The sequence below is a fragment of the Anas platyrhynchos genome, chromosome 13 (assembly GCF_047663525.1).
Source record: "Anas platyrhynchos isolate ZD024472 breed Pekin duck chromosome 13, IASCAAS_PekinDuck_T2T, whole genome shotgun sequence".
Classification (NCBI taxonomy): Eukaryota; Metazoa; Chordata; class Aves; order Anseriformes; family Anatidae; genus Anas; species Anas platyrhynchos.
Window position 1 is genome coordinate 20,119,542 of NC_092599.1, and position 25,577 is coordinate 20,145,118.

The following is a 25,577-nucleotide window of genomic DNA, read 5'->3' on the forward strand; positions in this document are numbered from 1 at the left end:
TGCCAGGGCTGCGCTCCCAGCTGCGTGAGGTGCTGCAGCAACGTGCTGCCACGAGGAGCTTATCCTGCCCCTAGCAGATTCAGACACTGGCACAGCTTTTTGAGAACTTGCTGTTAAAGGTAACACCAACCCGGCAGTGACAGTGGGGAGCCCAGGCTTTGGAAGCTGCACAACTTGCAGCAGCCCCTTCATCATGCTGCAGGCACCGGGCAGCGTGTCCCCAGGGCTCCCTGCCCGTCCCACAGAGCGACCTGCTTCAGCGCCTGCTAACAGAAGCTCACGTCAGCAAGCTCTGCAATGGAGCGACCTGCCCTTTCCCATCTATTTCTCTGTTTTCTGAGAGTCGTGTTTAAAAGGGAGCTGCTGGAAGCTGTTACACACCTGGAGGATGCCCCTCGGGTGGGCAGGGCCAGGCTCAGCTCCGTGCTCATGGCTTGGTGGTGCCTGGGCCCAGCTGCAGCCACAGGGGTGGGTGGCCCTGGGGCGGGCATCCCCAGGGCACATTCTCAGCGCGGGCCTGCCAAGGGACCAGCACAACCGCAACAGCAAGGTGCCTGCAGGAGGCATCTGTCTCTCAGGACACAGGCCCAAAAGAAACACAACTGTTAGCAATACATGGGCCCTGCATCTGCCCGACTTCATCATTTCCAAATTAAAATACTTGATATAAATTATTTTGGTTTTCTACTGGAAAATTAATTTTAAATTTGTGAAAGGGGGAAGCCAATTGCTGTTCATTCTCACAGGCCACCATCACCCACACTTGGAAATGCTTTTTTGAAAAAGTTTGTTGTCCCGTTGATGAAGAGTTTCCACACAGAGGAAGCAGGAAAGGATTTGAAGAAAGCTTCTCATGGCTGCGTTCACACCTCGGTACTCAGAGAGGCGCCTGCCCACACTTGTGTTGTGGTGGTTAAATGAGGCTCTGCAGCATGACAGGACAGGGGCACCCACCAGCGGGACCTGGTGGGAGGAACAAGGGACACCAGGAGTGCTGAGCCATTTCTGGGTTCTGAGGCCATTTCGGTTTGGATCCCATCCTGCTGCACCTCACCTCTGACTGCACGCAGCAGGCAGTAAATCACTAAATCACCTTTCCAACAGTGCTGAGGTTGAGCAGGCGCTGGTGCTGTCCCATGCAGCTGAGAGCAGCAGGATGCCTCCACTCCCTTGATGAAGGGCTGCCAATTAGTTAATATAGCTAATATACCTACGACTATATTAGCTGCAATCCAGGTCTGACAACACACAGGAACATATTGACCACTACACAGCTCCTGACAACTCAGGGTGCCCGTTGGCAGAGAAGAGATGGTGAAGCCTACCTCAGGGTCTTGTCATGCCTAAGAGAACAAAAATCACCAGACAGCAGCAAACGTTTGGCTTCTGCCTCTGAGCAAGACCTTTGCAATGCACTCTGGCAGTCTCACATCTGCATCCTGCAGAACCCTGCACAGGCAGGTCCACATCTAAGCCAGACAAATTTGGTTCATCCCCATTTACAATATCCAGCCCTTTTCTTTCCTCCTTCACTCCCTCCCAGCATTTTGCATCTGTTTTTTTTGCCACTCGATGTAGCAAACAAGCCACGGTGAGATTTAGGAGTCAGCACTAACCATGTCGCAGTTCTGCTCTGAAATACTCCCCGTCTGCAGGGGCTGCCAGCAATTTTAATCCATGCAAAATCCAAGCCACATATCACTGAGATGCTAGATTAGGGTTTGCTGACAACATGCACAATCTGATCATATTTCCAGCAGAAATAATGTGTAGAATTGGTGTAAAGTGGTTCTTGTTTGTGTATGGCATGGTGCTCTTTTAAGAGAGGATTTGTTCCAGTCACTGGACTGCCATCTCCATCATTGATTTTTTTTTTTTTGCCAATTTATGTCAAAGTCAGGTTATTCTCATCTGTAGATTTTACCCTGGGATCTAGCAACAAAGAGGATACTGAGTATGTTTCTTATGGGAACGATTAATTGAGAAATAAGAACTCAATGAAAAATGAGGTATTTGACAAAGTCCCCAGTAAAACAAGAACAGATGGGTTTTCTGCATTTTATTAGTCTGTTTACCAACAGCACTGGAAAAGTAGGTTATAACACTTCTGAAAAGTTAATATTGCAGCTTTCAAGAATGGGAAGGATCCATTAAACCTAAAATAAATTCAAAGCATTCATCCATTTACCTCTTCACCATTTCTTCTATATTTTAAAAATTAGATAAAATAATAACTAAAAACAAACAAACAAACAAACAAACAAAAAACCACAAGCATCCCCTATAGAGCACACCAGAGTTACGTTTCAATGGAAGCAGTTCCCAAATAAAGATGACCCATGGAAGCACTGCCAGCAGCTGCTTTTGTGGCCAATTGTTTAGCGAAGGAGCTAATATTGCTGATGGGCTCCCCCTTTGTCATTCCAAAGCAGATAATAAATAAATGATGCATTTGCACAATGCACAGTTTGTGGCCTTGTTTCTAAAATAAAGGTCCAATGGAGACTAAAATTAAGAGGAATAATTTGAAACAAGCTATTCGGTCACGCTCCAGCCTAGACCCTGGCTGCACCCAGGCAGACCCAGTGGGGCAGCCCAAAGCCCCCACGTCTGGGCACAAGGGGTCTGCCCCTCACTGTGCTCATCTCCCAGGTCCAACGACCCCGCTTCTTGCTGAATAAGTGCTGGTATTTACAAGGACCGAAGTCCCCATGCCCCCCTCTGCTGCCTTGGCCCTGCTGTCCCCAGCCAGGCTCTGAGCCTCGTCCTTGCTGGCAAGGTGTTTCTGAGGGAGCAGTGGGCCAGAGAAGCCTGTAGGTTTATATTTTCAACTTGCATCATTACTTTTGCCCAGCGCTCATGAATAACCCCTCATTCGTTAAACCTGTGCAGCCAACTGCAACACTTCTGCAGGCAGTGCGTGGGCTCCATTAGCCAGGCACTGCATCTTCCGCTGGAAACTGCCATGACCAGAAAAGTTAAATTTTTTCCTTGGCAATAGTAAAGGTAATCTATTATCTCAGAACAATGCTCAAAGCCTTTTTCAGCATCACAGTAACTGCAAGAAAACAATCACCACAAACTAAATAAAAATAAATAAGCATGCTAAAGAAGGCCAAAACAATCTAGATTTTAGCATCCAACTTGGTATTCAGCATCTTGCTGACACAGCTCAGGTATCAATAGAAAAACAGACAAGGTTTAGGAGCCGCCAATCCTTGGTGAGCCCTTTGCCATGCCCATACAGGTGCCCAACGTGACAGAGAACCACCAACCACTTCCAGGAGTCAAACTTCCTAAACCCTCTCCTTACCACAACAGCCTCCCTTCCTACTGAGATAACCAAGATCCCAGGAGCACTGAGTCCTTTTAGTATTTATAAGCAGCTATATGCTCTTTATCTGCAAGTAAGTTACAGGCAGAAAAAGGATGGGTGAATGCAATAAATGGTGTGCTTGAACCTTGGGCAGCACAGCAGAGCTGGCCCAAACCATTCCCATGGCAGGTTTTATGAGCAGAGATTGATGCTGCTGCAGTGGCAGAGCTGAACACTTCTCACACAGGTATTGATTTTTACAGTATTTCTGATGGGCATTTCTGGGCTCTGGAGAAGGCTCTGGGTACTTGTTTGTGGAAAACCAAATAGGGCAACCTGGCCCTTATGCCTGAGAGCAGAAGCTCTGGTGGAATTGTCCTTGTTTTTGTTCCCTTTAAAATGCAGAAAGAAGAAAAATGTTGAAACTGTGTTGTCCAGCCAGTTCTAATACAAACACGTTATTAGCTCTGGACCCAGCACAGGGGCCAGAAAAACTCCATTCTGTCAGAACATGCTTCAGCTTTGTGGCTTTTCACCTACAAAATGGTTTAGCACCTTTGAGAATCCTGTAAAGCCATTTGTCTTTTTCTCTTTAGAGGAGATGAGTTTTATTATTTATTTTTTTAAACACTGAAGTTCATCAATTTTATATTTAACCTGAAAGCAAGCTGGTAACAAATTCAACACTTTCTGGCTTCCCTACATAATTATCAATGTTTTCTTGCCAAAATTAAATTAACTACATCTTCAGTAAACTGAGCAAGACTCAGATTTTACTGTTTTTTTTTACAGGTAAAGAAAGTAACAGAGAAACCGGCAGCAGTTCTGTCCATTAGGCTCCAGAGCTACAATTTCAACACACAAGGCACTGGTGGGTGCTTCTGGTGGCCCTCAGTGGGCTGTGCAGACAAGGAGAGCTGGCAGAGCTCAGCCAGCAACCTCGACGTCTCAAACAGGCACAGTGTGCGCAATAGAAATTCTTATCTGAACACGCATGATGAAAAAACTGAGCACAAATAAGATGCCCTGGCAATATCAGGAATCTCCTGCTTTTAATACGGCTTTTGGTACATTTAATTTGCAATAGAAAGGGGAGAAACTCAGCGCTTCATTGAAACGCTGCCAACTGGAGAAGCCAAAAGAAAACCTCAGACCTACTTTCATGGGGAGAGGACGGATCCATTTGGTGCCACAGATGGATGAAGGATGCCTTGCCTTACGTTTGACCAGGGCAGAAGCCGCTGCTCTTGCCCCTGTTGCACCCCGCAGGAGCCAGCAGCTGTGTCCTGCAGGATGTGCGTGTCCCTGCGCATCCCCGCTAACCCGGGCACTACAAGAGCCCCACACAGCACCCACAGCAGGCTATCTGCCTCTAACAGCTGCCCTGGTTTGTGCAGAGGGTGGTGAATGTTGCCGATAAAAGCAGATGTCCCCTGATGAGGTGGCCTCTCACGTTCACACCACGTCTGCCTGCCGGTGACAACCTCTGTGTGCTGCCAAAATCCCTGCAGCCGGGGCGAGGAGCTGAGCATGGCACCGGGGCTGCCTTGGCCCAACAGTGCTGAAGCAGGGGCTGAGCTGGCCAGACCCGCCTCGGTCTCTGCAAAATCCACCCCAGAATGAAAGCCTAGGTGGACACTTTAGAGTGCTTGCTGCAAACATGTTCAGTTTTGGCCCAAATCGACAAGATATGAGTTGCTTGCTCAGAGCACTTATTCCAAAGGAATATGGAAAATTTTCAAGCTCGTTTTTTTGAAGCCACTTTGTTGTTTTAAAACAAACCATTTAATACAGGTTTGTCTGTTCTCTTGCAGCTAGACACTCCAGTATAGCAGCAATGCGGGTCAACCTGGAAAAACATTTTCCCTTCTTCCGTCCCAACTTGTAGCACAGTCCCTGACTTCCTCACTGGTGACAGTTCTGGCACCACTTGCCCAGCCCCCTGGCAGCGGCTGTCACCCCTTTGCTCTCAGATGGCCCCAGTGCAAGTGTCAGCATACAGGGCCAGACGCAGTCCTCACTGCCCAGCCCTGACCCCACTCAGGATCAGCACAGATGCCACAGCAACAAACGGTACTGCTTTTCTGCCCATCTCTTGGGCCCACAGAGCCAGGGCATTTCCAGCCACTCTGCTAAACAAAACCAACCTGAACGCCAGTGAGCTCACCTGCATTTGCTTCCCTTTGCTGTTCCTTACCAAGTTTGCTGCTTGAAGATGCTAAAAGCGCACCACAGAGCAGTGACCTGCCATTCACAGCTGTCAGCAAGAATTTCTGTGAATAATTGATTTTTTTAGACACTGGTCTGCAAGACTTAGCAATAGCATGCAATTTATTATGGCGATAGAAATCATTCATGGACTGAGACAGTAACAGATTTTAAAACCCCCTTAGCAGTTTTTATCACTTGTCATTTTCCTTCCCTCCTTTTTGCTGCCGGGGTGGGCTTTCTGGTGCCAGGCTTTGCAGACAGCAGCAACGGGGCAGCAGAACAGCTCGGCCACAGCTGGGGGCGTGGAAGCCCTGCCCCAGCCCGCAGCAGCCCTGCCAGCCCCACAATGATTAACAGTGCGAGTCGATGGGCACATCTGCCTGGGGCCTCCCCGGCCATCGGAATTAGCAGGAGATGACTTGAAGATGGATGGGGACACCAGCAGAAGGACAGGGAAGCTGTCTACCATGTTTACTCTTCTCCACTAAATTAGTAAATGATTTCAGGCCAGTTACATGCAGGGTGGCCAGCAGCTTAAGCACAGGGACCAAAGGGCAGCAGCCCCACTCACACAGGATGCTCCGGCCTGCCTCGGGCTCTGCCAGTGAGCTAGATGACAGACGGCTTTTGGAAGGCTTATGTGTTCAGGCAGGGGTAGCCTAGGGCTAAACAGAGGGAGAAACTTGGTTCCAGCCTGTATTCCAGTAACAGGCTGAATGCTACAGCTCCTCCTTGCCTGTACAAAACAGCACCAGCTTTGTGGGGCCGCTCGTTGTGGAGAAAGGCGAAAGCAGCCCTGCCAGGCTGGGTGCGCCTCACGACCTGACCGGGCAGCAAAGCTTGTAGTGCTGGAGAGCACTGGGCACGTGGGGAGAAGCCTCCTGTGCCTCATCCTGCTCCCCACATGAAGGCAGACGTTTCTGCTCTCCTGAGCTAGGGAACCAAACAACCAGATGTGCCGTGCCCCCAGCGCCTCCTCCTGCCACCCCAGCCCAGGGGCTCCCTCTGAACGCTGCTTCCAAGGCCCCACTTTCACTCAGGTTTTTACCCAGCATCTTCCCGGCACCTAGCCCAGCTCCTGTCCACACCGTCACTTCCCTAAACAATTCCCAAAGACCCTCTGCTTAGGAGACTCGTACAGGTGCATGGTGCTGTGTTTGGCTTTATTTTATCCCAGAGATAAGGCCTCAGCAACCACTTACAACTACATTAAAGGGAAAGCAATCAGTTCACCTGTGCTTCCAGGAGCTGTTCTGACTGATGCTGACACCACCGCGCTGCTGGGCCAGTCCCAGCCCTGCCGTTCCAGGCCCCACCAGCAAACACTGCTACATAAAGCAGGCCCCACTCAGCCCAGCCTCCGGGACCCTCCACAGATACAGGAATTGATTTTATTTGGTGCGTGCTTGCTCGTTCTGCAACTTGCGCATTTCTCATTGTCATCTCACAGCAAAACACAAAGCGAGCAGGGCAGGCTTCCACTGCAAATGCAAAATCATCTCCCTGTCACTCTTCGGATCCACAGAGCCAGTCTAAACTGCTCCACAGAGTAACACAGCTGCTTATCTACGACTGCATTTGAAAGACAGCGTTGTCAATAAAATGCCTAAGTGAAAACAAGGAACTGTCCTACGTGCTGCCTTGTCCCTGTCAAATTATTGAAGGCCAAGTGCTGTGGTGCCAGGTGCGTTAAAAGGGAGCGGCAATCCTGACAAATGAGGTAAGTATCTCGTGCTAATTTCCACACAGTTAAAATTCCCTTTGTCACAGAGTTTCAGATATGCTGGGAGACTCAGCTTCCCACGGGAGCCCAGGGACCTCCTTGCCCTGCCACACAGGGAGCAGCCAAGCCAGCAGCTTGGTCCCTCTGCTCCCCGGGCACAGCAAACCCAGAGATTGCAGGGTTGTTTGTGTGGGTTTGGAGCTGAAATGTCAGTGTTCTGGGTCCAAGACATTCAGCTCACTTCGTTCCCTAGCTGAAATTCATACATCTAGACATAATTCATCTCTATAACCTAGGTAATTTAAGAGGCGCTTGGACAAAGTATTGGAGAGTACAACAGGGAAACATCTTGCACTGTGGAGGACTGTGCTACACCACCTCATAACTCGTCTCCTTCTCTATTTCGCATCGTTCTAGAGTTTTTATGACAAGCACAAAAATCAATCTCTCAAAGCAATAACAATGCTTGGTCCAAACACAGAGCCACTGAGATTAGCATTTTGCAGTACAGGAGATAAAGCCAATTAGCTGAAATTCTGCCACCACCACTTCTTTTATTTTATTTAATAGAAGGTTTCACTTTGATCTCATGGGAGAAAAAGGAAGGAGAAATAACCCTTTAAGAAATTATAAGCCCATCTGCTCCAGTTTGTCTCACATCCTGCCCTGCAAAATGAAAATTCAGGATGAAGATTTTCTTCCCCGGTTTAGAAACCGAGCTGCACCTTGGGATCACAGGAGCGAGCCGAGAACTTCCTTGCAGCCCACCTGCAGAGCCGCAGTGCTCTCTGCTCTGAACAACTGTGCTTTTGCTTTCCTGGAAGAGCAGCCATAAGTTCTCGTGACATGTTTTCAGTTTCTGCACTGGCAAGGACACAACCTCACTGCAGAAAAAAACAGCATGTGCCAAAAGGACAGACACCATGGGTCACACCAAAGCTAAACCGGCCTGGTACTTCTGTCCCAGCACGGCCACCCAGAGAAGAGTACAACCGAGCAAGTACCGAGCGATACCTCCTCAAGCAAATCACAGCTCAGGTCTCTCTTAAGCCAGAGGTGGTGTCTTTCCCCTAGATGGTGCCTGCTAGGTAACTTCTTGCAGGAATTTGTCTGGACATAGCACGTGCAGTTTCCTGTGGCACAACCCACAGGTTATTTGCAGCTTACCTCAGGCAGCCTCTCTTCCCTCCTGGTTTGGGAAAGCAGAGGGATATGGCCGAACCACAACTACCAACAGCCCAGCAGCAAGAGAGCTACCAAGTTCTAACCTGGCATCATAGTTTCTGGCACATTTTGTTTTTCTTTCCTACATTACCTTTGTCTGTGGCTGCACTGATGCATTTGCAGAAGCAGGTTAGTGTTTCTAGCAGCAGGTGCTGCCCCAATCTGGGGCAGAGCAGCCTTAAAAGAGCTACATGATTGCACTGGGGGCTGGGGGAAGAACCACAGCACAAACCAAGGTGCCGTTCTAGACAAACAGAGGGCTAGAACCCCAGCTTCAGTGATGTGGAGACTGAAAATAATGACACGCCTTTACTACTCCTTCCTCCCTTTCCTATTCCACCCGATGAGCCCCCTGCTATAATCTGAGCAGCTTCAGGGGCAGCAGCACCTCAGTGACAGCCCAGCGGCTGTGCTGCCCACAGCTCTGCAGCCACAGGGCCATCCCTGCCTCTGCTTGACAGCGCCCATAGGGCAGGAAACTGCTCAGTCACCACTTCGATGAGCATTTCAGAATTTCACAGGCATCTCCAGATAATATAATGGGCCTGGCAAGAGATGGTTGATGAGCATCTGTCCACAGTAAACTCCTGCAGCAAGGCAATAATGCTGTAATGCTGCTGTGACAGCACAGCAACCACGAGATGATAAGGAGAACATAAAAGCATCAGTATCATTTAAAAACACAATAGAAGAAGGCTTCTTCGCAGCCTCGAGAGGCACCGGGACAGTTTGCTGCACTCTTCCCCTGCCCACGCTCCTGCTCTGCGCGTTTGCCCGTCTGCTAGCAGAGCACGAGAGAAGCACAGCGAGCGTCCCAGCACCCACCTGCAGCCACAGCTGTTGCTTGGTTGTGACCGGGAGGTGGAAATGAAGCTGAGCTCACTGCTTGCTTTGCAATGCCCTGCTGAACCTTCCCCAGCAAAGGGTGGCAGCGGTCCCCCTGGGTTCAGTCCAGTAGGGACAGTGGGAGAGAGACGCCAGCCCCCAGCAGGCAGGCAGGAGCAGGAAGAGCAGAGCATGCCTGAATGTCACAACTGCGTTGCAGGAAGCTGTCAGACCCTAAGTGTTAAATGCATCAGGCTGTGCAATGAATTTAACTTCCCTCTCATTCATATATTGATTCAAATGGAAATCTTGCAATGCTTTCGTTCATCCCCTGCACAAGGAGCACGCAAAGGAGTTTATCCATGAGACTTATTAGCACTCCGCAGGCCAGGGCCAGAAATTTTACTCAATCAAAGCAGCAAAGAAAAATGATCACCAATAACAACACAATAAATGAAAGGTGCTGCATAACAGTTGTCATCAGCTCTCTCTGGAGGTCACTTCTGCAAATGCTACTGCATAAACAACACATCACATTTTAAATTAAGCATCCTGAGCAAGAGTTTAATTAAAAATTATACACCAAGTAGCCATAATTTTAGGTATCCAAACCACTCAGATTTAACAGCAGCACATCCGGCTTGCTCAGTACACTTGTAGCAACAAACTGATATCCAGACAAGGTGAAACCTGTGTGGATGGGGAAGGGCAGAACAGACTCCACAGCAGTGGGCAAAGAGGCTGTGAGGGAGCTTGCGGGGAGCATGGCAGTGGTGGGTCTGGGAAAAGTGCCTGCTGCAAGCATCTTTGCTGGCCCCGCAATCGATGTGGACTTACATGCAGATGTATCTGTGCCATGGTCCTGTCCAGCCCCTTTTGACTCTGATCTGGCACCCACTAATAATAACTCCTGGTCCACATCACTGTTGCAGGTGGTTTGGGAAGGACAGTGAGAGCTGTGCTGGTTGGGAACATGGCAGGAGGACTGCCCCTAGCTAGCCCTGGCCTGAAAATAGGTTTCTCCCTTTCAGCCTCTCCACACAAAGCCTAAATAATCAGGTTCTTCAGTACAGGAAGAAACATCTCCTTAGATGTACTACAACAAGCATAACACCACATTCTCTTGTTCTGACTTCAAAAATACAGATGGTGAAAAATGCCTGTACTTGCTGGCTGTGAAGCACAGCGATCCGGCTTGACCCAGGAGTCAGGTTTGTGGGCATCCAAGGCATTAACCGAGGCTGAGATGCCAGTCTGCATGCTGGGATTTTTTGGTCGATCCCACACTTCTGGAAGTTTTGCCACAGGTAAAAGGGGCAAGATTATCCCACTCAGGAAGAGGAAAGGCTGAGCACATGGGACGTGCCCCTTCTGACCCATCTTGCCTGGCGGCACAGCCCAGCCCGAGGGGACAGTTTGACACGACAACTAAACGGAGCCCAACACACGTCATTTTACACAAGCAAAAAAGCCAATAATTAGCAAAAATTAGAGAAACAGTGTCCACGCCTGAGTTTGAGTTGTTAATTCTGAGGGACGCTCCCAGAAGCTGTTCCCTGTTTTTAAAAACGAACCGCGCTATTAAACGCAAATGAAAGGCGCAGTTAGGCACACTCAGCGGGTGCAATTTAAAGCATCGCTACACCACCAGCCCGGACGCGTTTGCTCGTTTCCATCAGCATCATAAAAACCGGGTCATCGATAAAGCCCGCCGGGACCGCGGGGGTGAACTCGACCCCAGCGAGGTGGGCGTGGGGGGGCCGGGCTGCAGGGGGATGAGGTCCCGGGGCTCGAGAAGTGCTGAGCGCTGCCGGTGCTGAAGGCAGGGAACTGCCCACACCGCAGGCTGCAGCAGGCAGGGACAGGCTGGGCGAGCAGCGCGGCGCACAGCTCCGGCAGCCTCCTCTGGCTTTACCTTGCCAGCTTCAGGGCTCGCCGGGGCAGCGAGCAGGCAGCTGCTGGAGCCCGACCCAGCACCGCCGCGGGCAGCAGGACCCCCCTGTGCCCCCCAGCCCCTGAAAGCTGCAGAGGGGACAGCCCAGGTGCAGCGGGCGCGTCCCACCTGCGCTAGGGCCAGAGCCCAATCGGCAGCAAGTTCACCGCTCCCAGCCCGGCCAAGGAGCTCTGGAAACGCGCTCCCCTGCCCAAGTTGAGCAACGAAACCGGGGTGGAGGGGGGAGAAGAGGAAGCCGGAGAGCTTTGGTTCATTTCCCATTGCAGCCCTGGCTGCATCGCCCCGTTCCAGCGGAGCGCCCGGGGCTCCATTTTCTCCCCGGGCCGTTGCCCGCCGCTGGCTGTGCCGGGGGCCGGCAGCTGCCGGCAGCGCGCCCCGTGCCGAGCCGCCCCCCGGGGCCGTGCTCCGCCGAGCGAGCTCCGCGCCCCGCCAGCTCCCCCGGCTGCTGCCCAGCTCCGAGCTGCCGGCCCCACCAAGCTCCCCGCTCCTGCCCAGCTCCGAGCCCCCTGCGAGCACGGCGGGGGCCTCGCCGCCCCCCGGGGTGCCCCCGGGGCTCGGGGGGTGCCGCGGGGAGGGGGCGGCCGAGGGGAGCCCACACCTGGGGCAGCCGCAGCCCCTCGACGGGGGTCCCGCAGCCTCGGGGGCGGGACAGGAGACCCCAAACCCCCCTCAGGGGTCCCGCCCCGTGCCCTAAAGGAGGGCCCGGCCGCATCCCTCCCTACCTGTGTAGCCGCGGGGGGGGCCGCCGCCGTCCCGGCCGGGCGCAGCGCTCCGCGGCACCTCCGGGCCCGGCGCCGTGGCTGCCGGCATGGCTGGGCTGAGCTGTGCCGAGCCGTGCTGAGCCGAGCCGAGCCGAGCCGAGCCGTGCCGGCAGGTGCAGCCGTGCCCGCCTCCGCCGCCGGGGCCGGGCCGGGGGGAGGCGGTGTCCCGGGGGAGCCGCGGGCAGCCCGCCCCGCCCCGGGGAGGAGGAGGAGGAGGAAGGCGGGGTGAGGCCCGGGGTGACACACAGCCACCCCCAGGTCACCGCCATCTGACCCCAAAGTCGGCCCCCGCGGGGCTGTGCCAGCGCTCCCGGCCGTGGCCCTGAGGCTCGGGGCAGGGAGCGGGGCTCAGCCCCCGCCCAGCACCCCTGGGTGCTGCCCCTGCCCGGGGCCCTGCGGCAGCGCCGGGAGCTGAGCGGGGCCCTGCTGCGGGAGCTCTGCAGGAAGGCGCTGAGCCTACGGGCTGGGGCTATTGATGCTCGCTCTCGCTCTGCTTATTTTACCCTCTCATTATTATTTTTTTTCCACATGAATTAAAAAAAAAGAAAAAGTCTGCAGGAGCAGACTGGGGAGATGAAATTCCAATACGCACCGAGCCCAGACAGGCTGAGGGAGATCCGAGGCTCTGCTGGCAGCGCAAGCAGCGAGGGACCGAACCCACGGGTGCCACGGCTGTGCTGTGCCCGGGCACGGCGCCCCTTCCTCCGTGCTGCGGATACGGAGGGCTGCTATTTCCAGCTCTACAACCAAAACACAGGTTTTAAAAGTAATAGTCATGCTCTAGGAAAAAAAGTGTGGCTTTTTTTTTCTTTTTTTTTTTTTGAAAATTCTGCAGCTTACAAATGAGGTCTGCATTTGCACTAATGCCAAATACTCCAAAATCCACTTGAAGGCCCCAGGAGCGATAGCTCCCACAGTCCACTCCATCCTGTCCTTGAAGCCAGAGGAACACCGAAGGCAGGCGAGTGCCTCAGCGATTTTGTCCTCCAGTCACCGCTCCGACAGCTGCTATGGCGAGGTCGCACACACCGCGTTACCGTGTTACAAGCCAGACCTCCTGCTACACACACCTCCAGAAGCAAGTGCCAAAGCAGAATGTGAACCCTTCTCCCCTCCTACGGGCAGCCAGTCTTTCTTCATAACGGAAAGCAAAGCTTTGCCCCGCAGGGAGGCAGGTCCTGAAACGCCTGCTGGGCGAGCCCCCAGCACAGGGCAGCCCTAGGGCCATGGCTGGAGCCACCTGTGAGGTGACAGCTCGTGCTGCCACCAGCACAAGTCTTGCTGCTGATTTCAGTGGAGGTGGTGGCCGATTACACTGACCCAATTTCTGTAATGCTTAAAGTCCAGCTGTAATAAAAGGGAGTTTTGCCCAAGCAAGGTGTTGCCATCCACCTCTGAACAACGGCAACGTGATTGCACTTTGAGTGCCACCCCTCCCATGCCAATATGCCTTCAATTTAGTGACAAATCTCATCAGTATAATGGGAATGCATACAGGAAATTAGGGGGGAAAGAAGGAAGAGCATGGAAAGCGCAACTTAGAAGTCATGAAAGCTTCCATGCTGAAGCCCAGTTTTTCTATGGCAGACCCCTTACTTAGCCTTCAGCACCACTGGAGGCCACGCAGCCCAACTAGACACTTGTTGCCTTTGTGTAGGGGCTGTTTGACTGCTGGATTTCACTAAGCTGCCCTAAGGCACCATTTTCTAATCCCAGTTATTAGGGCTGGCTCAAGGCTGCCAAGGGCACAAGACTGCTGAAGCAACACTCCCTGTGGCCTCGCTGCCCACGTAGCCCCAGGCTGCAGAGCCCCGCTGCAGGGACTTAAAAATCATGTCCTGTGCCCCGTGCCAGTTCCCCAGCCCTCCTGCAGCAGCAGGCTGAGCTCTGGCACCTTCCTCCCCCGCAGCCAGCCCCCTGCACCTCCTCCTCCTCCCTTTTTACTGCAGAAGCTGCCTGGTTCCTGCTGAGCATCAGACCCTCATCCCTGAGGCAGCAAAACCGGGCTTTGTCTCCCTTGCTCAGAAACTTTGAGTAGGAGGCGTTGCTTGTTCTGTGCCTCTCTAAAGGAAGGCCAGTGGCTCTCAGCCACAGGTTTCTGTTCTAACCAGATACCACATGCACAGGTGTTATTGCTGGAAATCCACCTCAGGCTCAGCAATTAGATTCCTGAAAGAAAGTCTAGACCTTTTCAAATGGCAATGAAATCATCTGCTAGGTTGTAAGAAGTGGCCCCAGGGTGCTTCTGAATCAGTGGCGTGCCCCTGCCAAGGGAGGTGGCTCCTCCTCCGGGAGCAGCAGCAGCCCTGAGCACACAGCCTGCCTCAAAGCGTCACCCCTGAGCCTCTGCTGCAGACCACAACGTGCTCGAGATCTGCCACATTTGCAAGAGCAGCAGGAGCCAGGCAATTCAGCGCTGTTGTACTCAGCCCAAAAAGGGGAAGCAAAGCAGAGGCCCTGCTAGAAAACAGCCTCTGAGGAGGAGCCACGAGGGGCAGATCCTCCCCGGCGGAGAGGAGGTTGCTCACGGCCACGGGGCTGGAGGCACAGGGCACGCCGTCTTAGACGGGACTTGAGAAGGATCAGAAAGGAAAAGCTGGAGGGAGAGGGTTATTAGGAGCAGGTAGGTGTCCTTTTGAAAATCTGAAGTTGCCTTTGAATGGGAAGAGTAGAAAATCCAGCAGACTAAATGTGAACGGCACAAAAAGCAGGTCAAAGAGTAGAAGAGCAATTTGCAGAAAGCATCAAAATGAGTAGTAAATTTCTCCTCAAGTGCCCTACAAGCAGAAATTCTGCCAGAGAGCCTGTGGGGTCTTTGATCAGGATATGAAAGAAGCACTCAGAGAAGATAGGGTCATAGCAGAAAAGATAAATTAATTCTTTGCTTACTCGTGATGAAAACAAGGAGGGAAGCCAGAATCCCTCTTTAAAGGGACGCACAAGGTGGTCTGTAGATAGTAGATGATGCTGTGGACCACATAGGCAAAGAACGACAGCAGAAGGCATTCATCAAGTGGCCAAAAAAAAATCAAGATGAAGCAGGCACATTAATTTTTAAGCCTGATGCATAACATTTCACTTAAAATCTTCCCAATTAGCTAAGGCCTGAAATAGAGCACATAACACCAGCTTTTCAGAAGGATTTCCTTCAGATGAGGCCTCAGAAGCTATTGGCTGGTAAGCCCAAAATCTGCATCAGCATGATAGTAGGAAATGTTTTAGCAAATAAAATCAGTAGAAACATGAATACATTTAATATACTGGGGAAGAGTCAACATGACTTTTACAAATGGAATTAAATTGTATCTCAAAAATCCTCTGGGGATGTTTAAAGAAGCCGACAGGACAGGATATAGGGAATATCTAGCTGAGATTTTCTATCTGGATTTTCATAGAAGGGCTTTCAGCAAAACCTCTTCTCAAAGGACTGCAAGTAGCTAGGGCATAACAGGAAAGGATGTAGCCCTAACAGAGAAGTGATTAAAGATGGGAGATACAGAGCTGCTTTTCACAGCAGAGAGGGGTGATCAAGGGAACTCCAAGCAAGTAAGACAGCACACGGGGACCTGCAGCATCACTTGTGCCACGGGCCAAGCTGCGTGCCTGGGCCAAACTCTAGGCCAAGCTGTCACAGCTCCTCCACCTGCTCCTGGGCTGCCACCAGCACCGGGCTGACAGCCAGGGGACCGCTCACAGACTGCACCCAAAGCTCTACCTTCCTTCTGCCCAGGAACCCTGCGCTTCTCCCTGGGAGATGTGGGCAGATGTTGGAGAGGTGCTGGACTCAGGATGGGGCTGTAGATCAGTACCTTGTATCTCCCTCTGCTGCTGCTAGGTATGGGGCAGTGACACGGGGTGGGGAAAGCACAGCAACATGCAGCTGCGTTTATCCCACCGAAGCACTGCCTGAAAATGGTGAGTTAATGTGAAGAGAGGAGGGTTTTGTTCCCTCTGCAACAGAAAAGAATAAACACAGTGCAGCAGGCCAAGTGGCGTCTATATACATGCAGTTTTGCCAGTAGCTTGGAAAAACAAACATTCTGAGAACAGCCATTTGTGTCTTCAATACAAGATAAAACGTTACTGGGTGCTCTCGCACGCAAGCCCTCTCCTCGAGCATTGTTCGGTGCTAATCAGCGCAGTGACAGTTAAGCAGACATGGCCTTACACGTTCATGTTTAGTTTGGGATTTGGTGCCTGTGGTAATCTGGCAGATGTCACACTTTCTTTCCCAGCTCAGTTTCTTAAAATTATAATAGAATTATCTTTATTTGCTTTTTATTTTCCCATTTAAATTGTTTGTGCTGAGCCTAGGAATCAGGAAACAAAATAAATGGTAAGAACATGCAAATCCCCCCATCACAAACATGCACACTGCACAGCACCACGGGGCTCAGCAGCCCCGAGCCCTGCTATGAATGTGCATGAGCACACTGCAAACCAGCCTCAGCTGTTACGAGCCTCCACATTCTCCATTTAAGCCCCCAAACCAGCATTTGAGCCTGTAGAGATGGTTTTAAGAGGCATGGTATTGGAATAAACACACACAAAGTAAAAGGAAATAAATAATGGGGAATTCTTGGAGGAACTGGGAAAGAAGAGACAGAAAGCAAGTGGCTCGCTCAAAAGGAAAAGAACAAAAAAAGTGTCTGTGTGACACTTCCAGGTTTCCAGCAGGACAGAGAAGTCAGAGGACGGTCCACAAAATACTGCCTGACAGCAGGTTGCAGGGGATGCGATGGTGCCTTGACGAGGGATAAGAAAACCGCAGGGGCTCACCACAAGCAGGGTCCGTCTGCTGGGAGCTGATGGCAGTTATCTGAGGAAGGGCTGAGCCGAGCCGAGGAGCGTGGTACCTGCAGGGCAGATAGGAGGCCCGCAGACACCATGCCTGGGGGATGCAGCAGGCAGAAGCTGAAGAAGAAGTGGGTGAATTTCAGGTTGTCCCCCTCCCAGCTACTGGAAGTTGGACACTGAAGAAGAGAATTATTTTCACTCCCTTCAGGTTTCGAATGGAGCTAAACTCACACCAGGAACCCTTGCCTGAAACATATCAAAAACCATTGGGTATCCAGATATCGGGGCACTCAGGCTGAGAGGGCAAGAGGGAGGCTTACCCTAACAAATAGGATATACGTATTTTTTTATTCTTACATTTAGGATCTAAATATGAAAACAGTTCCAAAAATCAGAAGCTAGTTTAGAAGAAAAGATGCTGTGGGGCATTAAGTAGGGGGATTATATGGAGGAATAAAAATGCAAGCAAGCAGTGGGATTTTCCTCTCCACTTAAGATCTAGAGCTCTTGGCAAGTTATCTGCTGTGAAAATCAGAGAGCTGTTGATTTTAAACAAAAGCAGCTTTCTGCTGAAACACATCTCCCAGCGCCCTGGCATTACCAAGAAGTAGCAGAATTCTCTGAGCAAGGGGCAGAAAGGTTTGTTTCTCAGTGAGGATGACCCCTTCCCTCCTCGTGGGCTACCAAAAACAGGCAGAAGAAATCAGTGACCTTGCTTAGAGACACCTTGTGATCAATATTCAGAACGGGGCTTGGCTTTCTGCATTAACCCCCCCAAAGAGGGTGCTTGTTCCTCAGCTGCTGCCCCTCCTGCCTCGGGGCTGAGAGCACACGAGCATTTGTTTATTATGATGGGGTTTATTATGATGGAGAAGTTGCAAGGCACTGTGCGCGAGGCCAGCCAGATATTGAGTCCCATGCCACAGACAGTTTTTATATAGGGTCGCAGTGTTATCAACAGGAGTGACATGGTCTGTTTTAAAGCACACAAAGCAGAGAAAGCTGACAGGCCCATGAATAAACCCAAGGTTCGAGTGATAATTTTTAAATTATCCCCCAGAAGATGGGGAAAGCTCACCCCTATTACATATAAATGAAAAAATATTCAAGTCAGCAAGAGTTTGGCTTCAGATCACAGCTGAATTTGAGCCTGTGCATCTTCAACACGCACATTTTTCACCAAGAAGGCTTCTAAGCAAAGGCATGAAATGCATTCCTGAGTGTACATATTTTGTTTAAATTGAAACTAAATGCACACCTCTACATCCTGTTTTTTCTCTTCACAACAAAAATAGCCAGGACAGACACAATGTATACCTGAAAGTCCAAATTTATACCAGCAAGAACAAGTGCAGCAGTCATCACCTTTGCAGACTCGTTACAGGAGTTATTTCTCCCCACAGGACTTGTCAATCTGATTTCACAGACAAGGAAAGTAATTATTAGGATATTTATGCTAATTTTATTTTCCCACCACAAACTAACCCCTGGAGTTACAGTCATCCAAAACACATTGTGTGATCTGGCAGCGCTCCAAATCCTGCTGACTTACCTCCCATAATTAGTACCTTTACTTCATTGTATCCACTCAGTCTTTGTACCTCGATTCTCTGTGAAACCTCGGGTGCTTATTTTTAATGAGTACAGCCATGAAGAAAATATATTCCCGACACAAGTTATGAAGAGATATGTCAGCAACTTCTGAAAGTGCAAGCTATACATTTGCTGGTGGCTGGAGTAAGTCAAGTGGATCCACTCACTCTCCATTTATTACTCTGTATAAAATACAGTTACACTTTATGCAGGCAGCTTTATGCAGGCAGTTTTCTGTAAGAACCATTTGTTAGAGCCTACCTTGTAAGGGCATGAACAGGAGAGCTAGAGCTTAAATATTTGGCCTGAAGCAAAAACCTCTTCTATTAGTGATGTGCGCTGTTAGAGTTACCTGTTTATTAAATGATATTAACAAGTGCTAATCAGTAAGCTGGTCTCAAGTCCATCTAATTCAACCAAGAAGTATCTTCCCTCTAATAAAAAAGAACTGCAATCTTTCAGACACAAGTCTATCAGGAGCTCAGTTCACACAACATATTTCATTCTACAAGTGATATCACCAAACCAGCTTACTTCGGTTTACTCAGAATTGCTGGGCTTTGGCTACAGCTCACCAACAGCTCCATTCTCACACAAACAGGCAGAGACAGCAAAAGAAACTAGGAGCAACTCCCTGGGCATAAATAAATGAGGTATCCTGCCTCAGCCAGCATAGAAACCCCACGAGGCATCCTGCAGTCCCATGACTAAATGAACTACTGACCTTGATCTGGAAAATTTGGGGGAATACTGGGGGCTTTCCAGTGTGTACCAGGCCTTGCAAAAGCTCACATTGGGCTGCACCTCTTTTTACAAATGATAGATTCATTGCAGTCTTAAATTCCAAATGTTTCCCAGTTCTCAGCTAGAGTGTGATGTAGAGAGGCAGCCAGGAGATATAACCCATTTGTCAGGAGAAAGCTCGAGTTATGAGTTCGTTAGCAGCCACATGAGATCCCTTGTGCATGGTCAGCAAGCTTCTTTGCCCTCTGATCACAGCTGCCTAAGTTGATTCCTGCAGCCCCAAGAGTCAAATGGTACATGCTTACACCAGAGCAATATAATGTCATCTGCAAGCCATAACGCAGGCATGAATGAAATAGTAAAGAAATTTTAAAACCTGAAAAAGGCAAAAAGGCTTGGAGAAGCTTGTCCATAGCCTCCAGGGAAATGTTCTCGAGTTTCAAGGAAAGCAGCAGTAGAAAACTCACCTTTGTTCTTGACTTGCGTAGTGTTCTTGACTGCAGTCATGGTGGATGCCCACAGGATCTCATATGGCCAACCTGAAAGACTGGGAGGACAGGAGCACATGAGAGAGAAAATAGTGAACAGCATCAGCTAAAACATGAAAAGTCATATATATACATATGTATACACACACACACACACTTAAAGCTAATAACATTGGATAATAAAGCAAATGCTGAACTTGTCTGCAGAACTTCCCCCCCCACCCCAGGAGGCAGGCAGGCCATCCTGGTAAAATGCTTAGCCGGCAGGAACATTTCTTCCATGCCAGACATCTCAAGGCTCTGAAATGGTTAAGAAATAATGTTGTTGTCAAAAATAATTGCTGTTGTCAAAAAAGACAGAGCCGGCAGGAAGGAGTAGAAGTTATATTTCAGGCAACACCAGAAAAATGAAAATGAGTGCCAGTGCGCAAGTGACAATGCTCCTCAGTGACCGGGGACACCAGGCGACACAGCTGTCAAGTGCTCGGACGTGTGAAACTGCATCGCCCCACTGACTGCAGGATCCCCGTCTCTCGGCCACATAGGCAGAGAAAAGAAGGAATAAATATGTGAAATTGTGCATGGTTTGCCGATTCATTTCCTACATTGTGGTTCAAGCCAACCACACTCTGCTACAGAGGTCACTGCCAGCTGGAGCTGGTTGAATAGCAAAGCACACAAACAAATATAAAAATATTTTCCTGAATTTGAAAAGCACTGAGTTCGGCTGGCCACAGTGGGCAGATGCTGCTGCTCCTGCTTGTGAGGGTTTCCCCAGACAGTCAAGCTCTGTGAAGCTCTCTGTAAATATGTGCTGTGTTCTTGAAGTTGTACAAAAGCCTTTCCAGTAAACTGCAATCCAGAGTATGTTATTGGATGTTTGTTAACTGGTACTGTAGCTTAATTGACACACACACAAAATCCATTATTAGTGACTAATAACATGACTAGCTTTAGTAACTATTTAAATGAGGGAGAATAGATTTAAAACAAAACAAAACAAAACAAACAAACAAACAAAAAAAAATAGAAAGTGAGAGAAGCACTCCCGTGTACAGTTTGGGATTTTAAAAGAAATTATTTGCACATGCTTAAATTAGATTACAAATAACTTTAATCTATGGTATATTAAAATTGCAAGAGAGTTTTCCAAGCACAGCCAGCAATTTGGCTGCTGGAACACATCATTTTTTTGGTTGTCTGTTTTGCTTTAGTATTTAATATGCTCCATTAAGTGAAAAGGCAGTAAAACTGTGTCCTATCTTTGGAGACTGTCCACACTTGACTGGTACATGAATACGTCCTAAAAATACCAAGAACTGGACACATTTTGAGCTACCAAGTCAAAATGACAAACTTTCCATTTAAAAAGCATGTACAGCCAAAGTAGCACATTCATCTTTCTTTCATCCTGTAGACACATGACTGACAAAGCTGAAGTTTTATGTGCCGAGACCCTGCACACAATTCCCACTGTAGCCAGAATTTCTTGCCACGGAGTACTTCTTGTCCACAGACTGAGCCCTTACAACAACAAAGTTTGTGGAAACACCGTATGGGTTCATCCTTCCCAACAAATTGATTGCTGGGGCTCACACAGGTGGACCTGCTCTCACAAATCGGGAATCTAGTGAGCAATAACCTGGCTGGAAAAATGTATGAACAATCAAGCTTGCGAGAGTTCAAAAACCTGAATGGTTCCAAATCCACATGAGAACTCAAATCCAAAAGATATGGTTTAAAATTACTAAGGCCAAGATCGCAAAACTTTGAGACTCCTAAGCTTGCTTTTTATTTCTGCATGTGTTTGCTAAGTTCTGTTGTATTGTGGGTTGCATTCAGCTGGCAAAATCCCCCAGCACATTGCTCTGGGCAGGAGCCAGTTCACTGCAGTGCCCATCACAACACCGTCACCTTCAGTGCCACCCTGTGCTGCTACATGAGTAACACAGAAAAATTCATGGTGGTTGCTGGGCATGGATAAAATCCCAGTGTACTCTTCAGCCAACAACATACGTGGTGCCTAATGGTACCATATGTTGTCTCCTCTGGTGCTGGCCCATAAGAGATCAGGAGGGAGAACTGCTGACTGGCAGTGGCTTCATTGCAGGATGAATTACGATCACAGGCTGAGATCCCCATCTCTCCCCATCCCTAATCTGGCTTATATTTAACCTAGCTGCATAAATGGGAACAAACATAATCTGAAAAGAGTTGTGAGAAGTACTTGACTTTGTGCTGCCATTGAGGTTAGAAAGTTAAAGCAGAAGAAATAATTTGCTACAAATCCAAAATTATGTGACCACGATTCTAGACCCATTTGAGTTCAGCGGTGTTTCTTTGTTTTAAAGTCACCTTCCAATATCCAAAAAGAAAAGCTGGAAAACTGCAGACTAATGGAAGTAAAGCATAACCTAAAAATGGAGAGGGTATGTATGATCACATGAAGAATTCAGGGAAGGGAACATGTCAGCAACTGAGGAAGTTCATGGAGCAGTTTCAGGGCATCACTCCTCCTTGTATTGGAAAAGTGATCGTAGAAACATTTATTCACTTATTCCTCGGGAAAATATTTATTTGTTGTAGTTTTCTTATTAAAAAAAAAAAAAAAAAAAAGACTCTGAAAGAGCTTTTTCAGCCATAACAGAAGTAAACTTCAGCCACCTCAGCATACTCAGCCCTTAGCGGGTGGGTTTGGGCAGAGCCAGCAGCAAGATCCCCATCGCCACAGTAGCACAGCAGAGCTGAGGGAAAGCAGACGCTGACCTGGGTACATCAGCAGCCAAAGGGGTCTTTCTTTGTAGCTAAGCGTAGCTCAAATAAGGCACAGAAGGGACTGACAGTGTTTCCAAGAAAACACAAAACAATGTCAATTTTAGTATCATGTACAGCTGCATTAGCACCTACTGCTGCCACGCAAGGATCTTGTCCGAGTGCACAGCAGCTGTGCATGCACTCTGGGAGCCGGGATGTTTTGTTGGCTACTGATGCTCTCAGCGCTCAAGATATTGCAGCTCCACCACATTACATGAACGCCAAGTGCTGAGTGCAAGCAGGACACCAGCTTTGCAACAGTGAGACAGAGTCAGGCCAGAGGGAAAGGGGCTGCAGCCCGGCCGTCTCCTTGCCTCTGGCATTAACGCTGTCGGTGCAAGTTCCTGTGCAGTCTTAATCTCTATCTTCAATACTTGGCACAAAATTTAGTGCAGCACAAGCACCTAAGTTGCAAACCTTAGAGTTGCTTAGAGATAGGAAAGAAACAGAGTCTGCTTACTTGCCAGACCATCACCCTGGGCTAGGAATCACACTTCTGCCATATCAGAGACCTTACCAGCAAAGCCTCTCTAGACCAGGAGGTTCAGTCTAAATCCCAGATCTAATCAGGCAGCTTATTTTTGTAATTTTAGCTTTTACATCAGTAACAGACCCACTCCTATATGCTTGAAATACTATGATTAGAACTGGATAAAAAATAATTTTCTATAGATATAGATGCACACACATAAAAATTCACATTGCATCATCACATGCAAATCTCCCATTTAGATTAAGTGCATAAATATTGTGGCAGTTTGTGCTTGCTTGGTTTTTAAATAGCATAAAAGCAAATTCCCTCAGACTGCAGCACGGATGTTCTGTAAGAGGCTGTTCTACATTTGTAAGAAACAATAAACGGGAGAGAACTGAGAGATGATTTCGTATTTTAAAACTAAGTAGAACATAAAGTGAGTATTTCCCCCAGAAGAGCTCTCTTGATTTTAACTAATTCATTATGGTAAAACAAAGGAGAAATATATTTACCCAAGTTCTGTGGGAGTTTTTGCATTCAGCCCAGTTTCTGTGGAGCCCCAGGAGTGGCAGGATGGCACATCTGGAACATGCGGGAACAAAACAGGAGATTTGGAAACATTTTTCTTGCTCACCAGAGGAAAGAGCACTGCAGGCACTCTGCACACCAACGCAGTTCCGCCACGCTTGTTTACTGCGTGCACTTGAAAAACTAAAAGAAATGGAATTTAAAGGAGACCCCATATGATATTGCTTTAGGGGGATTTTCGCAGAGAATTGCTTGGGGCAATACCCCAGCACACTGGGTTCTACACAGCTACAGACCCAGTCCTGCAGAAATCCTTCCCTGTGAAGTCCCAGATTCAGGACAGAGCTTGACAATTTCCCAGCAGTATTTAGATGCCATAAACATTGCTTTTCTGTGGACTACAGTCACCTCCAGTGTTCAGAGCCATAAAATCTCTCCTAGATTTGATGTAGCACAGTGTACAACAGAAGACCACTCAGCTCCAGCCACACACAGCACCCTCTGGCTTTTACTCCTTATTTAAATAAATGAGAAGTTTCTTTATTTCCTGCTAGGTTTGTTCTTTCAAGGTGACTCCCTTATGTCTGTCGCCCTGAGTTCATAGAAAAGAGACTCTCACTCTTAGAGAAGACAGGGAATAAAAGGTGAAATCTGTAAGTGCAGCTGATTGCTGCACATTGCGGTTCCTGCTGCTGGCCCTGTGGCTCTCAGGGACAGTCCAAGCCTCAAAGATTTGTTAGGTGTGGAATAGGCTTCCAGCCCAAACTACCACACATGCTCTCACATCCTCTGTACACCCACTGAGAGATGCAGGTAGAATTACCAAGGCAACTTGCTGGACTGACCCTGCACCTCCTGCAGCATGACACTGATTTTGTGTTTTATGCATAGGTTTGTCTTCTGTTATTATTCTAAAACCAAGATAACTTCACTTGCAGAGTCAATAATGCCATCTCCATCCTGACATTTTGGTCTCCCATATGGAAACCAAAGACAATTGTGATACAGGAGCCTCAGCTGGATACTCTCCCAAGTAAGGTTTTTAAAGCAAAACAACCTAAGTTATGCTATTTTGGCATACACATAACATTGGCAACAAACCACCAGCCGACAGCTAATAGCCCATGCATTAGGAGACCGAGCAAAGCAGCACTTATTATTCTTCCTCTCCTTCTGCTCTAACTCTGATCCTGAACCTAATTAAACCCGAGTGACACCAAACATTACCAAGGTTAAATTACCAGCCATTGCAGAACTGGAGACTCTTTCAGGCTGTGAGGGATCACGAGAGATCTCCAGTCCTGCCTTCAGACAGGGTGAGCACCGAATCCAGCACCCAGAAGTGTAGCCAATCCAACCCTTAAAGATCACCAAGCAGTGAGTGCTGGAACAAATACTGAAACAGACACTACAGGCAAGCTCCCCGTGCCTGCATCCCACTTACCTGCTGTTTCGCAGCCTGGCAGCTCAGCACCTGCAGGCTGTTTGCCCTTTCAGTATGGCCCTCCAAGGATCCCTCACCTCCCACCAAGTTTCCTTTCTGGTTTGTGTAACCCCAAATGAACTGCCCAGTGATTTACGTTGCCATAGGATGGCCACCACCTCCCATGCCTGTTCGGAGAGCTGCTTTGTCCAAAGGCACCCAGTGAGGGAAATCAGTGACACGATCACACAATGCTACTAGCAAGCAGTGCCTTTTAACCAGTATATCCCATAGCCAGAGTGCTCTGGCACACGAGATGTCTCTGCCTATAAAGCAGCCTTCCTTTCGTTCTGTTAATGAACCTGCAAACACTGCAGAGATGCTGGCATGCTCCGGCAGGTTTCTCAGAAAGCAGCAGAAGAAATTGCTGAAGGTGAAGGCAGGCAATTGACTGCCTTCCAAAGAAAGTAACATCCCCAAGAGCATCGTGGTGTACTCAGCCACTTCCAGCTACATGGGATGAAGGCACGAATGACAAAGTTTCTTCCTAAACGTTTTATTTGCTCTCATTTGTTCCTTAAGATTCGTGTCTATTCCCCTACCAGCACTGAGGCAGTTATCTAGAAACTTATCTATAGCTCATGTCAGGAATTTCAATTGGCAGCAGATTAAGTTGGAGGTGGAGAGACCGAGTAAATGAG

General features: G+C 49.0%; 1 protein-coding gene across 4 annotated transcripts in view; it reads right to left on the reverse strand.

Annotated features, from left to right (window-relative positions):
- The window catches only part of SUSD3 (sushi domain containing 3), a 69,429-nt gene that overhangs the window by 20,704 nt on the left and 23,148 nt on the right, over positions 1 to 25,577 (reverse strand). Inside the window, exons 2-3 of one of the 4 annotated variants that reach the window (XM_072044388.1) lie at positions 23,438 to 23,507; positions 19,616 to 19,695 (exon numbers count right to left, since the gene is read on the reverse strand). In XM_072044388.1, the coding sequence (XP_071900489.1) occupies positions 19,616 to 19,655 (40 nt within the window). In that variant the 5' untranslated portion in view covers positions 19,656 to 19,695; positions 23,438 to 23,507. Of the gene's footprint in view, positions 1 to 5,483; positions 5,689 to 11,975; positions 12,173 to 19,615; positions 19,696 to 23,437; positions 23,508 to 25,577 lie in introns of those variants that run through there. The other 3 variants (XM_072044389.1, XM_072044390.1, XM_072044386.1) reach the window with 3 other exon arrangements.